Below are 16,256 nucleotides of genomic sequence, written 5' to 3'. Positions count from 1 at the left end.
CCGAGGCCATGGAACTGTGCACAGAGTTTTATGTCACCATTTGCCAGGTCATCCTTTCCCTTGGGAACACTTTCAATGAAGACCCTCTAATGCTGGTTCAGGTTTGCTCTCCCCACCCCACCTCCCCGCCACCATATACCGTTATTCTTGATGACTCTTAGGAGCTGGGTTTGGTTTGGTTTTGCCCTCCATGTGTAGCCTGCAGTTCTTTCTCCCAGGACATTTTAGCCCTGATTAAACCATTGAACAGCACCAGTTTTAGACTTACATAACAGCATTGGGAGCCTTCCCTGTAGGGATTTGCTCAGAACCCTCAGAGTCAGTTGCCCAGGGAAACAAGCTGGTGATGTCACAAGGTAATCACACTTCTAGTGCTCTCTCAGGTGCCTTCTGCTGAGCCTGAGCAGGGCCCAGTTCTGAAAACTCTGCCCAGCCTAAGCACATTCTCATCCTCTCTAAGGCAATAATGCAGAGATCCCCTACTCTTTCCCATCAATGTCTAAACTCAGGTATGTTGGGGTCATGGCTACACACCTCTTCCTTTGCTTCTTTGGCCACAGACCCCTTGCTGTGCTTCTTTCTTCTCAGGGCACAGAAACACCCTTGTAAATGATCTGGGGTTAGCCCTGGGTAACCTTTGGTTCTCTAGGGCATAGATACAAAACTCAAAAAAAAAAAAAAAAAAAGCCTTGGGGCCTGTCCTTGGAGGAGCCGTTTGTTATAGATTTTATAGGGCCCTAGAGACCTCAGGAGCAAGATTAGAATGTCCTTTCCCTTTCTCCTGACCTCCCTTTGTGCCGTAAACATGCCCATAATCTCTCCCATCTCATCTGTCAACCTGATCCTCATCTCTCAAGAAGTATTATTCCAACTTCCTTGTTCTGCCCAGATAAAAAGAAAAGAACAGAGGATATGGCCTTGACAGTATTGATTAGGGTTTTTTGGTGTTTCACAATAAGGTCCCTTACCCAGCCAAACAGTGCAAAGTGCAGGTCTTGCCTTTCCCCCTGCTCCTCTTCTAAGCCTAAGCATTGAAACTTCTGTAAATCTGGGGATACTTATCATTATCTAAATGAAAGCATCTGAAAACCAGCAATAATCCCATCTCCCAAGTTTACCAGGGAAGGAGCCTATGAGAGAAGCCAAATTCAGCCTTGCTGGAACTCCCAGGCCCAGAGGGGTGTGGTTTACAGCCCTCGGGCATGCCTTATGACTTCGGCTGTGACCCACAGACGGACACCAGAGGAAAGCTACCTGAGTCATCACGGCTCCCTGGTCAGAGCTAGCCATGACGAGGATTTGTACCTGCGTATACCACTTCCTTGTTTTGAGCTGGTATATTTTTCTCAATTATTACATCTCACAACAAGGAGGAGACCAGCGGAAATCCAAAGTCTTTCTCAATGGCGGACAGTGGAAGTACTTGACATTCCTAAATCTGGTAAGTCCATATGACCATACCAGGAAGCAAGCTGTTTGTCCTATAGAGTACCAGTGTTTTTACATGTATCACCTTTGACTTTTATTAAATACAAAATTCTATTCTTTGTCTTCCTTCTTCATTGTGAGTTTTGACTTTCTTTTTGACTTGACAATCTGCTCTTGAGAAACCCAGCTCAGAAGTTCTCGGTAGCTATATTTTGTGCTAATTGTTAAACACTCTTTTGAAAAGAATCATATCTTGGAGTTCTTCTTGGATGAGCTCAAATGGAAAGACTAAATTAATAGTTTCACCGTGGGACTGACTACCAACACAAGCAGGATTTTGAACTTTGCTTGGGGAAATCTGTGAGGGAAGACAGAGTGGCGTATGTTGCGTGGGAAGCACAATTTCCAATGGGGGAATGATGCCATTTTCCAGCACATACTAACAGATTTATCTAAGAAAAGCAAACACATTTTGCCATGTTCAGATCCCACTTCAATTTTTTATAGGCTCAGGCTCCATTGTAAAGGATGGATCACTCAGCCAAATGGCAAATACACATTTTTAACAATTCACCAACCAATCCTATGACTTGATTCCTTCTTGTCTCTCTAGCCCAGCTGACCACATTCTGATGAATGAAGTGTGAATGAATGGGAGAAAGACAGGTTTTTTAAAAATGTTTTGGGAGTATGTAAAAATATTAGTTAAAAGCTAAAAATAGTCCATCCTATGGGGATGCTAATTACTGTTTCAGATTTTTTTAACTAAAATGTAGGGTGCTGGGGGCACCTGGGTGGCTCAGTGGGTTAAAGCCTCTGCCTTCGGCTCGGGTCATGATCTCAGGGTCCTGGGATCGAGCCCCATATCGGGCTCCTTGCTCAGTGGGGAGCCTGCTTCTCCCTCCCCCCTGCTACTCCCTCAGCTTGGGCTTTCTCTCACTCTCTGTCAAACAAATAAAACCTTAAAAAATTATTTAAAAAAAAAAAGTAAAATAAAATGTAGGGTGCTGTAAAAACCTGTGATTTCAGAAACCGGGCAAAATATTCCAGTCCTTGGGACTCACAATCCTAAGCAGAGGTTATGCATGGTCAGAAAAAGTGACACTCCAAAGGGCTAAAGAGAGGAAATGCAGAAGGTTCAAATCCAAGGGGCCTGGACATTCTCCTCCTCTCTGGCTACTTGCTGGCTTTTGATTTTGACTTGAAAGTTTCCAGCCCTGGCCTCTCTTGTGTACTTGAAATTATCAAGGTGACTCTTTTCAATCATAGAATTTTGTGAAACAAACACACAAATAGAAAACCACAAAGAAATGCTTTTGTGGAGCAGGATAATATAGTGAAAACCTCAGCTTTGAGTTATCTATTGGCTTTATATTAAAAATAGTCGACAAAAGACAGGGGTGTGTGCAGCCAGGACTGATGGTGGAATCTAATCCAAATTCTGGTCTGGATGTCCCACCTCACAGTAAGCATGGCTGAGAACATACTTCTCACCTACTCCCACGAACCATCTCCCTGACTTCTTCAGTCTTAGTTCCATGCCCCAGAGCCCTCATATTTCCAAGAATGGAAAAAGCCACTTATCTTGTGGAAGACACTATTCTTTTCTAGTATTAATCAATCCCCTTTTCACTTCCCTGATGAAATCAGCCAGCAGATCCTATGTTTTTCCTTCTTCCCCAATCTTACTATCCCTGTAATTACAGGCTCTTATTAATTTGTACCTAGGTGACAAGATTATCTCTTCATTGTCCTCTTATTAGCAAGCAATCCATGCATCTACCTCTCAGATTTCCGATTCATCTTCCCAAAGCACTGGTTTGGGTTTGGTTTTGTTATAACCGTCATGAGCCTGCTTGCACAAGGTGGTTCTGCTCCTCAAGAAATCACAGTGGCTCCCTCCTACTTTATGGAACCAATTGTGAACTCCTGACTGAAGAGCTCACCAGCCTACTCAGCCTTCAGGTCCCCTTCTCCCCAGAAGAGCTGGTCTCTTCTCCAGGAAGGCCTGTGTCTTCTCCAGCGTTGGTCCCTAGGCTTCTTGCCATCACCGTTCTCACACCATCTTTGGATGAAAGGCCTATCCACCTCTCTCCACCACTTTGCTGCTTTCATAGACCATCCCAAATCCCATGTTTTCTTTAGAATCTCTGCTGACCAACTCCAACCCACATTTGTTTTTCCTTTCCCTGAGTTTTTACGGCATCGTTTAGTCTCTGGTTATATATGTAATAGTATTATCTTCTTATTTCCACCCACATGTGAGTCTTAACATTCCAATCAAAGTGTAAATGGCTCAAAACAGGAGTTCTGTCTCCTAACATTCTATGAGTCTACGCTGTATTTGCTACAGTGGCTGGCACGGAGTGCCCCCAGAAAAAAAATTAAGCAACTTGGTATGTTGAGTGCACTTGAACTTCAGTGTTTTCTGCCTTCCTGAGCAGTATTATCTCTTCTGACATCTTTTGGCTCTTGAAATGAGCGCAGAGGGGCTTGCTTACCTGTGGCTGTTTCCTTTCCAGGCTCTGTTTGAAAGTATGACTTAATGTGAAGGTTTCTTAATAAAACATTAAGTTTTATGACTTAAGATGGGTTCACTGTGTTTCAGAGGATCAGTTTAAAGATAGATTCCTAACATGTTGCTCAAGGTGAGATCCTGAGCCTTAACATTTCTTGCTCTTGAGGCCTCAGGGACTGATTTCATAATTGTGTTTCCTACTGATTAACTAGTGTGTCAACTAATGATTAATTAATGACTAGCTAGTGGTTGTGTTTATAGAGGCACAGAAGTCTCATAACTTGCTGTAATACTCCTTAAGTTATTTTATGTAAACTTGTTGGCTTCCTTGCCTTCCTTCTCTTCCTTGCCTTCCAGGAAATTTACCACCTCCCTTTAAACAGCTTTAATTTTTACCTGGCAAAATATCTGTTTTGCCCCATTTCAAAAGCACTATCCACCTCAACGCAGGTCAACTTTCTGACCATCCTCATTTTCTTCTTGAAGCATCCAACAGCATTCAAAGGGAAGATGCACAGGATTGGTGGCAGGGGGCGCTGTGGGAGGGGTGCCACTGAGAGCTGGTCCCAGTGACCAATTCCTGCCTAGTTCCCAAGGAGAGTAACGAAAAGAGCGAGGAGATGTGAGCTTTTGCCTAATGAGGGAGTGCACCCACCCTAGGGAAGGGGCGGCCAATTCTCTGTTGGGAAAGAGAGGCTGTGTAGCCCCATGATTATAAGCATGAGCTCTACTGTCATGAGTATCTGGGATGGCAGCTCAGCTCTACCACCTCCAGGGTCTGTGATCCTGGGCTATGTATTTCTTTGTGTTTTGAGTTTCCAGATCTGCCAAGTAAAAGTAAAAGGAGTGCCTCATCACAGAATGACCATGAGGGATATGTGACTCAAAACACAGAAAGCTCTCAGAATGCTGTACACACTGGGTGATGAAGAGTGGAGATAGGAGGGTGGTGATGAGCTTCTCGTAGAGGTCATGCAGAGGCCAAGGTGATTTATTGGGATGTGGGTCACCTGACCAAGGTTGGTGGGTCATGGGTCCAGGCAAGGGTCATCCACCTGCCTCACTGCTCTGGCATCTCCCACTGCAGGGTGCAGACTCCAGCTTCCTAGCCAGAGGATGGCCACTGTAGAGCCCCCTTTAGCTGTGCAGGTACAACCTTCAGGCACCAGGGCTGTCCTGGGGGTGGAGTTGGCCAGCTCCAGCAGAGAGCAGTGAGATGTGCTGGATGGGGACGCCCCTGAAGCTGGGTGTGGAGACATGGCTATACTGTGGATATCTTCAGGGTGCTCGTGTCAGCTCAGGTTTCCAGTGCCTGGGACTTCCACAAATGTTATGTCCCCTCCTCCCTATCCACTCCATTTCTATCCAGGGACTGCCCCGACCTCAAGGAACCTAAGCTGGGAGACAGGGGATTGGAGGGGATTTTAGCTATAATTTAACTTATTGGCTTTATACAGTGTGCTGGGTTTTCCTCTTTTTAAAAATAAAATTCCTCATGAAACTTTGTGCCACATAACTGGGATCTCCAGGGGAGATTCTGGATGGTCCCCTCCCCCCTTAACCAACACGACCTTTCCCTCCATTTATCATGAAGTTGCCCAAGCCTCCCACAGCTCTGACCTCATTCTCCTCAATCTGTCACCCTGACAACAGTAACTTCATCACATAGGTCCTCAGAGATGGCAAAGCAGGGCCGGGGGAAGAGAAATCTTTGAGGACCTTCCATTGGTCCAAACTCCAGAGCAGTTCACAAACAATGAGAAGATGGGATCCATTTATGTTACAGGACCCAGTGGGGGCCAACCTTTAATTTCCATTATCAGGCTAATACATTCATCTGTGGAACAGAGAATTTGTTCCCTGTTTTGACTTAACAGAGTGAAAAATTGATTATATGTTCACAAAAATGTTTAAGGCCACTGTTTTCACCTCTCAGATAGCTGAAAGGGTAAGAACTGATGGCAGGAAATCGTCACCACCAGTACCTAAAATAAAATAGTTGTAACATCCCTGAGCAACCATGACATTCTGGTAGGTTCTTTATACACTGTATAGAGGTCAGTGATTGAAGACCCGGCTTCTGGAGCCAGGTTGGCTGGGGGTGAGTGCTGGCTCCGCTGTTCACTTGTTGTGTGATTTTGAGTGAGTTATCTAATATCCCTGAGCCTCACTATCCTCATATGGTGTGTATCCCCTGGTGTGGCACCCAGATTCTCCCACGTCTCCAGCATCAAGGTACTTGTTCCCTAGTTCCTGGCAGGAGTGTTGGCTGCTGATGACTCACAGCTGAAGTCTTATCCCAGAAATGCCCTTAGGAGAAGGGAGCTGCCTAGACAAGTTTCAGGGTCCTCCCTGAGGTTGCTGCATCCAATGACTCGTTGATTTGGGGTAGCGAGCCCGGTCTCTAGGACAACTCTGAAGAGCCAGCTCAGCTCCAGAGCTCCTTCGGGACCAGCTGATTCCATGCAAGTGTATTGCCTTTCATCTTTTCCTGCAGCTCTGTCCTCCTCCCCCACCCCCACCCCTCCCTCTCACAGTTGTTCTGAGAGCACTCCTCAATGAACGTTCTGCAGGCAGATCTAAGAATCTGGTTCTATTTCCCAAGGAACCTGACTACATGATGTAAGATAGTAAACATACAGAAAGGGTTCCTCCTCCTCTTTCTCCTCTCTTTTTCCTAATAAAGACATATGAGCACAAAGCCCGCCCTAGCCTGTACTATGTCTAACACAGTCTCTGAGTTTCTGGCACCTAACAGGCACTCTGTGAATGTTGGTTGCCCGAATAAATAACCAGGTCATGGGTCTACCTGGTCAGAGCCACTTTCTAGGGAACCCCACCCCACCTGTAAGGGAACCTACACCCAGCCTATCCATCCTGCTGTTACTCTGATGCCAGTGGTCCACAGCTATTCAACCCTGGCTGAGCATCCTTAGAACTCATCTTCCAACCTGTCCTTCAGTGCTCTCTGGGTTTCTTCTCTTCTTATTTTTTTCCCCTCCTTTTCATGCCAGCTTATATTCTTCGTATCATTTCTTCTGTTTTTTTTTTTTTTTTTTTTTTTTTTAAATCTCAGGTTTTTTACTTAAGCTAAGTGCACATGAATGGTGCTTAAAACAGTCGATTATATAAAGTACACATCTATTTTAGCAAAGGCTTTCTCTACCTGCACCCAAACTACCCTCGTCGCCTCAGTTATAGAAATCGTCACCACCACTAGTCCCTGTTTGCTCTTTTATTCTGGAATAGTCTCCTACAAGTCTCCTGCAAGTCTTGCATCATTTTGAAGGCGAGACCTAAGAAAGTCCCAGTGTGTTCAAGTCAGGCACAGAGCTGGGCTGGGTGTTGGGTGACTTGACTCATCCAATAAGATTTGTAATGTCTTGTTCAGGAAACTTGTGGAATTTCCCTCTCTGGAATTATTTTTTTAAATAGAAGAAATTCTCATTTCCTGAGATAGTTGAAGAAGGTTCTGGCTTAAAGGCAAAGAAATTAACTTGATGACTTAGAAAGGCGAAGTTTCCATCATTTCAAGATTTTTGTGAATCTTGTGAAGGCATGTGAATGTAAAAACAAAATTTCCTTTAGCTATGGTTTCTTAAATTGCACTACTTAAATTGCACTACTTAAATTGCGCCTTCCCAGGTGGTAAATTTGTTAGCGAGCAGCAAAAACGGAAGCCAGCTAACAAACTTAGACCAGCAACGTTTCAGAAAAAAGGCACAAGGAACAAAGAGACTTAGAAAAGAGTTGGTAGAAGAGATAAATCACAGAGCTGTAGCTCTGAAATAACCCCTGATCAAGATTCCATCAGCTCTGCTTTCCTGGGCAGCCCAGATAGGTGAGAAATGTAAATGACGGTCATTTTGTTGTGAGATTCTTCAAAGGAGGCCGGTTGTTGCCATCTTGTTTTATCTCTACTGTGTTGGTCTGCTTGGACTGCCGTAGCAAAATACCACAGCCTGGATGGCTTAAACAACAGAAATTTATTTTCTCACAGTTCCAGAGGCTAACAATCAAGGTGTCAGCAGGGTGGGTTTCTCTTGAGGTCCCCTCCTCGGCCTGTAGATGCCACCTTCTTCTCCCTGTGTCTCCACATGGTCCTGCCTCATGGTGCATGGGGTCTGCGTCCTAGTTTCCTCTTTTCAGAAAGACACCAGCCATATTGGATTAGAACTTGCCCTGACTGACCTCGTTTTCACGTTTTTACTTCTCTAAAGAACCTATCTCCATATAAAGCCACAGAGGGTCATAATTTCAACATAAGAATGGGGGGGTGCATAATTCAGTCCCCTAAGTCTCTCCACTGAACGAGTTCATGGTACCTCCCTCTCCTTGCCCTCCAGCTCTGCTGCATGGCTCCTCTCTCGCCTAGTTCTGGCTTATTTATTTCTCTGGGCAACACCCTAGCGCCTCCCTCCTGAGTTCCTTTGTGAGGCCTCCACAAATATTCCCTGTTGGTACAGATGATGGCATGTCAATGCAGATTGAGATCAGTAGGGACAAGGCTGCCCCACACTGCAGTTGGCATATACATGTGAGCGGGGGTGGGGGGTAAGGGGTGGAGTGGGGTCGGTGGAGAGGTGATTGGCAAGTTTGTGGTGTGGAGAAAAGTTTTATTGATGAAGGAGAAGCCAGGGAGGCTCTGAGTTATGTGTTCTTTTCTCCCAATCCCATTTCCACATTTTTGACTGGGAAGAGCCAGAGAAAGTTAGGACGAGCTTGACTCATGGTGACCCTAGGAAGGTCTTGCTAAGGAAAGTGGTCACATGGACTCCACATGCTGGGTGGAGGCATCCTCTCCCCAAAGACAGAAAACCTGGCAGATGCTTAGTGCTCAGTACGTGATTAATTGCTCTGTTGATAGAAGAGCGCAGGCCTCCTTGTCGGAGCCCAGGCCCCATGCCTGCCCTTCCCAACTAAAGCAGCTGCCTGCTGTGGTCTGAACAGCTGGAAGTGAAACCAGGGGTGAGGTGAGAGCTGCTCTCAGGGGTGGAAAGAGTGGAGGAGGATGCAACTTCCTCTAACATCCATGTGTAAAAGACGGCTACCAATGCTACAGCCCAGGGGCAGAATGTCAAAAGTAGATGGCGGGTATTGGGGTGACCTCCTCTTCAGGACATTCAAAACCATTGCCCACCCCTCTTTGGAACCACCCTTCTGGCTTAAAAACTTCCTCCTCCTTTCAGGGATCATGGGATTCTTGTACCTTCTCAGTTTTCTACTATCTGGTCGTTCTTTGCTACTTTGCCTCCCCCTTGTCCCTCATGCCCTGTGGATAGGGCATTGCCCCTGCATTCACTTTCCACTTCTTTCTCTCTCCAGGCTCATCCCACCAGCAGTGCTCACTCCTGGATCTTCACTGTCCCACCTCTCTTGGATCTAAATGTCCAAATGAAAGTTCCTTTAGGCAAGTGGTTCTCAACCTTAGCTGTCCTGATGCAAATCACTTGAGAGAATTTTTAAAAAATCCTGAAGTCCAACCCACACCTCTTCGGAAATTAGACTCTCCGGAGAGATAGGTTGAAAACCAGGCTTCAGTATTTTTCAGAGTCAATTTTAATTCTCCCACCTGGAGATAGCTGTCTTTATTCTGACCTCCTTTGGTGCTTTACTTTTAATGAAACCCGACTTCTTCTTTTTTTTTTTTTTTTTTTAAGTGTGACTCAAGAACCAGACTCTGGGTTTTAAATCCACATTTACCAACCTTAAGACTTTAAGTAAGTTTGTTCATGCCTCTATGCCTCAGTTTCCTATTCTGTAAAATAAGTTGGGATAGAGCATAATAATAGCACTTACCTCATAAGGTGGTTATGAGACATTAAAACCTAGATCAGTGCCTGACACATAACAAGAAATCCGTGAAAGTCTGTTATTAGAGCTTTGAGTAGTCACTAGAAATTTTCAGTGATAAATTTATGTCTAATCCAGTGAGTGTTACCCAAACTTGAGCATCTGTAAGGATCACCTGGAGAGTTTGTTAACAAGTTCCTGGACCCCACTCCCAGAGATTCTAATTCCTAGTCCAGGGTGGGGCTGAGATCCTGCATTTCTCACAAGCTTTTGGGTGACACTGGTGCTGCCAGTCTGAGGACCCAGCTGGGTATATGGCTGGCCTAATTCACCTCTGGATCCTCCCTCACCCACCCATTCAGGCTAAAGGGTGGAAGGAGGCCAGCTCTGCTAGAACTTCTTTTTTCTAGAGTTCAGACCTCAGAGGTCATTCCCCAACAGCCAATCTGATCCATCATGAGAGCAATGTCCCAGGTTCCAGATCTTGCCTGACTCATACTCTGAGGGCAGTTTTTCTGACAGCCCCTTTTGTACCAACCCAAAGATTTCAAAGAATAAGATGGGATCTAATGCAAGCACAATCAAAACCAACCATAACTCTGTACTTTGACCCATAAGGCCTTCAGTCAGAAGCCACAGGTTTGTTCAAAACAGTAAGAATGGGCAAAGTTTGCCCTTACCTAGTCTTACTTCCCTGAAAAGAGCCCTATATCTCTTTGACCTCACCTCAGGGACCTCACCGTACTTAGTGATGCACCAGAGCCCCTGGCCTGCTCTATCTCCCTGGATTTAATTCACTCCTTTAGCCAGATTTTCTTTGTAAGGCCTTCAGGCACCCCATTCAGTCAGGGAAGATGTCAACTTCTCCCTCAGATAAGCAAGACGCCATTTTGTGCATCTTCCTCAGGAGAGCACAGAGCCCCTTTGTGGCGCTCTTAACCCTGACTCTAGCTTCTTTAATGGGATTACAGCACTGGGCATTTAACATCTTTTCTTTTTTTTTTTCTTCATGGGAAGAGGCCAGAATACGTCCACCATTGTGTCTGGCTCTTTGCCCTTGTGCTATTTATTTGGTTTTTCCCACCTCTGTGCGGCTGAGGTAACTCTCATTACATTCTCCTTTTAAGCTGACTCTTTATTTTGTTTCCATTTTAGCTCGAGTCCATTACACTAAATACTGTACACATTATTATCCTCTAAACGACTTTACTCAATCAGTTTTAGCAAGCAAGGTCAGGGTCCACTGAGTTGGAAGACCAGCCCTTGAATTGGCTCTCAACCAACACAGCCAACTGCCCCCTCCTTCTCAAACCAACATTGCTCCCAGAGGGATGGAGCTTTACATCAGTGAAGAATGTATTAATGAAAGCAAATGAAAATGCCCTCATTTGTTGTAATGAATTCAGCTCTTGCAGGCCATTTTCTACGGGGTCGTCTGTGTGGAAGATGTACTAAAAAGAATTAAGGGGGAAAAAGACATTAAGTTCATGACCGCCTTCAGAGACCTGCTTTTTACCACGCTGGCTTTCCCAATCTCCACAGTAAGTCACAAAGATGTATTAGTAGTATGGTACACATGTCCCCTTGGATGAACATCACTCCTCCTGGTCAGCAAGGCTGTTCAGGTGCCCATTATTGTGAATCAGAACAAGAACTTTTGCATGAATGTCTTGTCTGAGGACTGTACTGTGTTGCCCGGTGTCATCAGGAAATAAGGCTCATTACTGACCAGAATTATCACTGCCTTCTTATCTTTGGAAACATTTGTTCAAAGTCCTTGTGGATGTCCAATGGGGAAGTTTGAAGGATCTTTCTTAATCAAACTACAACTAAGATAGCCTTGGCTCCACCAGAGTCCTGGGAATGCAGGGTGCTGGGGAGACAGATGACTCATTTTCCCTTTTATACATCTTGTTTCACTTGCTACAATGAGCATATGTTACTTCTGCAAGTGGAAACCATTAAAAAAAAGGGGGGTGTGTGCAGGGGTATGAGAACTTCAGTGTTGGCTCGTGGAAAAGACAATTGGGGAGAGAGTGAGACAGTCTGTCCAAAATATCTAGTGTGGGGTGCACAGTGAGTGCCTCATTCATTTTGTTGAATGAATGGACACTGGAAAGAAGCCTGACATATGCCAACGACAGCGAGCGTATTTGCTGACACTGCCCACGTTTCGATGACATTGCTTCTGTTTTCATTCATTGGTTAGAATGGAAGCAAACTGAGATCAAGCCTGCAGGTTGCCCAGCAGGGCTTATGCTTAAGAATAACTGCCTCCTTCCACCTGTCCTGGTCTTGCCTCCTATATTATTGAGATTTCAGACTTAAATGCAAAATGAAACTGCCCAAACACTGACAAGTTCTCAGATAACAGAGCAAGTCCTGGCATTCCAGTTTTACTTTGCAGGAAACCTCCTCCTCCACCCCCATAAATCTAAAGGCCAGGTTTTTAGTAGCAATGGAATTTATTCATTTTTTTTAAGACTTAGAAATGGAGGCTTTGGAATTTAAGAAGATAGGAAGATGGGAAAATTAATGGTTATTTCCACCCCCATCTCTACATTGGCTTTGTAACCCAGAGGACAGACACTTGGCCAAGAGGCACTAGAGGATGGGGATCATTTCAAAGCTCGGAGAAAGGGGGAGATACAACTTTCTAATATTAACTAGCTTGTGAATTATCCTGGGCGCTGGTCACTTCTGTCCTCTCCCATTCTCCCTGCATCCCCTTGCCATGCCTACTCAAAGGGGTGGGGGGAAGGGGCAAGGAAAGGGTAAGACTTAAACCACCCAGGTGGCTGATCTTAGTACTCCCAGTGAAAGCTTAGACAAGAGATGTCATTGGTTAAAATAAAATGACTTAATGGTCTGTGAATCCTGTTCGTCCATATCCTCCCTGACTGCCATGGAGACAATTAATTGATCCCCAGTTCTCTGGAATCCCCAGAGAGTGGACATAGGTCTTCAACACTCAGGAAGTCTGTCTTCATTTTACATTTCTATAATGTATCTATAGGATATCTCTAAAACTGGTGTCTATTTTTATTTTACCATGTTTCCTTGGTTCACTTAGAAAGCTCTGATGGAAAACAAACTTAATGATGCTATTTTTGTATTGTGTTTTCCAGTTTGTTTTTTTGTCGTTCTGGATCCTCTTTCTCTACGATCGAGAGCTTGTTTACCCTAAGGCCTTAGATGGTATCTTTCCAGTGTGGTTGAATCATGCAATGGTGAGTAAAGGGCAAATTCAGTGACTACACAAAGGCATTAGCCTCCGTACTGAGAACTCCAAAGGACCTTATTTATGTTTCCAAACTTCTCAGTCCCCATCATCCTGTACACTCCTTTTCCATCCCATCACTGTTTATTTAAAGAGCACTGTGAGGGGGTGCCTGGGTGGCTCAGTCCGTGAGCATCTGACTCTTGATTTCTGCTCAGGTCATGATCTAAGGATTGTGAAAGGGAGCGCTGTGTTGGCCTTCATGCTCAGCAAGGAGTCTGCTTGAGATTCCCCCTCTTTCTTTCCCTCTGTCCCTCCCCCTACTCTTGCATGCTGGCTCATGCTTTTTCTAGATAAATAAAACCTTAAAAATATAAGTAAAGAGCACAGTGAGGATACAAAATAAACAAAACAGCTACTGTAATTGGAGTCACTGTGAGGAGAGGGGATGCCCAGGCAACATTCTTTGCAAGTTGCCTCTGAAGTCATTAAGAAGACACCCAGCCATAAGGACAGGCAATGTCTTGGCAGCTGCGGTCCTGAAAGAGAGGTGACTTCAGTGAATAGCATGTAATGAAATTCTGATCTAGGAAAGAAGTCAAGCCACCTTCAAGAAAAACCCACTCCAACACCCACAGGACATATCCCAGCTCATTGGCAGCTCTCCAGCTAACACTTGATTAGGACAATTGGTCACAAATGCACTTATTCTTTACCTGTTTTTATGGAGTTATCCCCATTTGGTTTTTTATTCATGCATTTATTTTTGAGGGGCTAAATAGTAAATAGAACCTGTTCTGAGAGATTCAGGTCACTGGTATCTGAATGCCAGGAACAGTGAGCTGGACAAGAAGTGCTGGTACATGGTAAGCCCCATCTTGGATGAAAGAGGAGGTCTGAGTCATTAACACTGCATGTATGCAGGAAACATTCAGAGTCCTAGCTCAGCTTCTCAATATTTACAAATGCATATTCACATTAATCAGGAATTCAGAAGGAGGTCTCAGATTCTGCAAAGCAAATGACATTTTAAAAAACCCAAAAAGCCAAAAAAACAGGACACCACAAGGGAGAATATGAAAGCTCTTCAGGTTCACAGATTTTCTTCTGCTCCTAACATTTCCATTGTCTTAAAACTTGCGTAATTGCCAATTTGGAACAGCAACTCCATTAACTCTGCCCCTTCATGTGCCCTCCCCCCAGAAAAGTGTACTTTCACTTTAAATATATAATCAGTGAGATAGTGATTATTAATTGACAATGATATACAAGTTCCACTCTAACTCAGAGTTCAGGACCAAAAAAATTTATTTTTATTTTTATTTTTTTTATCTTTAAAGATTTTATTTATTTATTTGACGGGCAGAGATCACAAGTAGGCAGGGAGAGAGAGGAGGAAGCAGGCTCCCTGCCAAGCAGAGAGCCAGATGTGGGGCTCGATCCCAGGACCCTGGGATCATGACCAGAGCCGAAGGCAGAGACTTTAACCCACTGAGCCACCCAGGCGCCCCCAGGACCAAAAATTCATATTAAATAAGTCCCACCTCTCAGGGACTCCTCCCACCACCACCTCATCTTCCCAAATCCCCATTGACATTAATCTGAGACACACATGTGGGGAATATTCCTGCTTTTTAATGGCGCTCTATACTGTGCTATGCTAAGCCTGTTCTTCAAACATGAACTCATTTAATTCACACAACTTTCCTTAGATGATAACCATATCCTGATTTTTTATAAATTAGAAAAAAAATAAAAGGCTCTGAGAGGTTAAGCAATTTTCCTGGGACTACCAAGCTCATAAATGGGACAGCTGGAATTAAATCCAAGACTAACTCACTCTTCATTGTTTTTTGTTAAATGCAAAATTTGTGGTTTGATCTGGTTTCATAATTCACCAGGCAATCAAAAAGGATGTCACTCTGCTTGATTAACATAGCAAAGTGGGAATTCTCACTTAAAAAAAAAGAAATCCAGAATCCCCATCTGTATGGTAATAAGCCAAAACTTGACTTAAAATGAAGTGATTTGGGACAAATAACTGATGTTACTAGATGTTACTAAATGAAAAGGCAGAGTGTAGGAAGTGTCTTTTTTTTTTTTTTTCTGCAGCCAAACACATATATTGAACATACTTTATGGCTTTTTCATGGCTTTGTAAGCTCATGTAGGAGTTTTCCTACAACCATTACAAACTTCCTACCTCTTTGCGGTTCCATGTTCCACATAGACATGAAGTTGGATTTCTTCCAAACACTTGCAATGGCAATACCCAGAATTTGCGACCTTGCTAAACAGCTATATGGAATGTCGGTAATTTTGTAAGCAGATAATTGGGTAATGTATATCATATCTGTGAACTAATTAGCAAGGCAGATATTATACAACAGGGGTCTTAAGATTATTTGTGCCTTCACAGCCTGGGGGTTTCTGTTGACCCTGCTCCTTGTCCTGTGGTCAATCAAGTAAACCCCTTAGGGAGAAAGGGCCAGAGTCTACGGAGGAGTGACACTGGTGACAGAGAAGAGAGGAGGAAGCAATCTGCCCTCGGTCAGACACAGACTCTTCTGTTTTCTGTTCATTTAACTGGAGAAATTCCCAACAGAATCATTATGGAAAAATGTTGGCATCAGCAAAACCAGCATTGGGTATCCCTAATGTGGTCACCTCCAAACTTCTATGCTTCCTTTTATTCTGCTCCAAACCCAAGATCTTCAGGACTGCATTTCATCCCTCTTTCCCAGATCATGTCCCTTTCTCTGGACATTTTCTGTCCTTACTGTTGAATCCCCCTGGTCCCCCTGGTCTGTTGCCTCAAGGAATGCTTTCTGCTAATTTCTCATACCAGTATGAATGAATATGGAAATAGCTATTACTGGGTCTGTTTGTCAACTCTTTCTCCATGCTAACAGTGTCGTTCCATGACAATCCAAAGGAGTGAATACCTGGAAACCACCACTGTGGCAGCCAGAGTGATGGTAGGCAATCAGGCTGGACACTGCACTAGTTGCCTCCATATGCGGCTGGCCCTGCTCTAACTGGAATCACCCTTTTTTCTCTTCCACAATATCAGGATTATTGCTGTACATAGCCAGTGTCATGCTTTCCTGAAAGATTCTTTCATTCCATAACAGTACTTAGTTTGCTATTCTAGTCTTAGCTTTGGAATATTTTTTCCATTACCATTTGTGATACTGCCCTGGGTTTAATGAGCAGCATTTGTCAAATTAAGAAATAACACTTTTCCCTTTGGCACAGTGTGGTTTTGAGATCTTTGTGATTCATCAAGTCTTTGGA

At 44.2% G+C, this 16,256-nt stretch overlaps 1 protein-coding gene across 1 annotated transcript in view; it reads left to right on the top strand.

The window, feature by feature from the left end:
* The first annotated feature begins 1,231 nt into the window (after positions 1-1,231).
* The window catches only part of LOC111156764 (androgen dependent TFPI regulating protein), a 61,331-nt gene continuing 46,306 nt past the window's right edge, over positions 1,232-16,256 (top strand). The window contains exons 1-3 of the mRNA XM_022517830.1: positions 1,232-1,441; positions 11,146-11,280; positions 12,868-12,969. Of these exons, the coding sequence (XP_022373538.1) occupies positions 1,289-1,441; positions 11,146-11,280; positions 12,868-12,969 (390 nt within the window). The 5' untranslated portion in view covers positions 1,232-1,288. The remainder of the gene's footprint in view (positions 1,442-11,145; positions 11,281-12,867; positions 12,970-16,256) is intronic.

Source organism: Enhydra lutris, unplaced genomic scaffold (genome assembly GCF_002288905.1).
Source record: "Enhydra lutris kenyoni isolate GAN:26980312 unplaced genomic scaffold, ASM228890v2 scaffoldscaffold48, whole genome shotgun sequence".
Taxonomy (NCBI): domain Eukaryota; kingdom Metazoa; phylum Chordata; class Mammalia; order Carnivora; family Mustelidae; genus Enhydra; species Enhydra lutris.
This window is presented reverse-complemented; position numbering and strand designations above follow the sequence as displayed.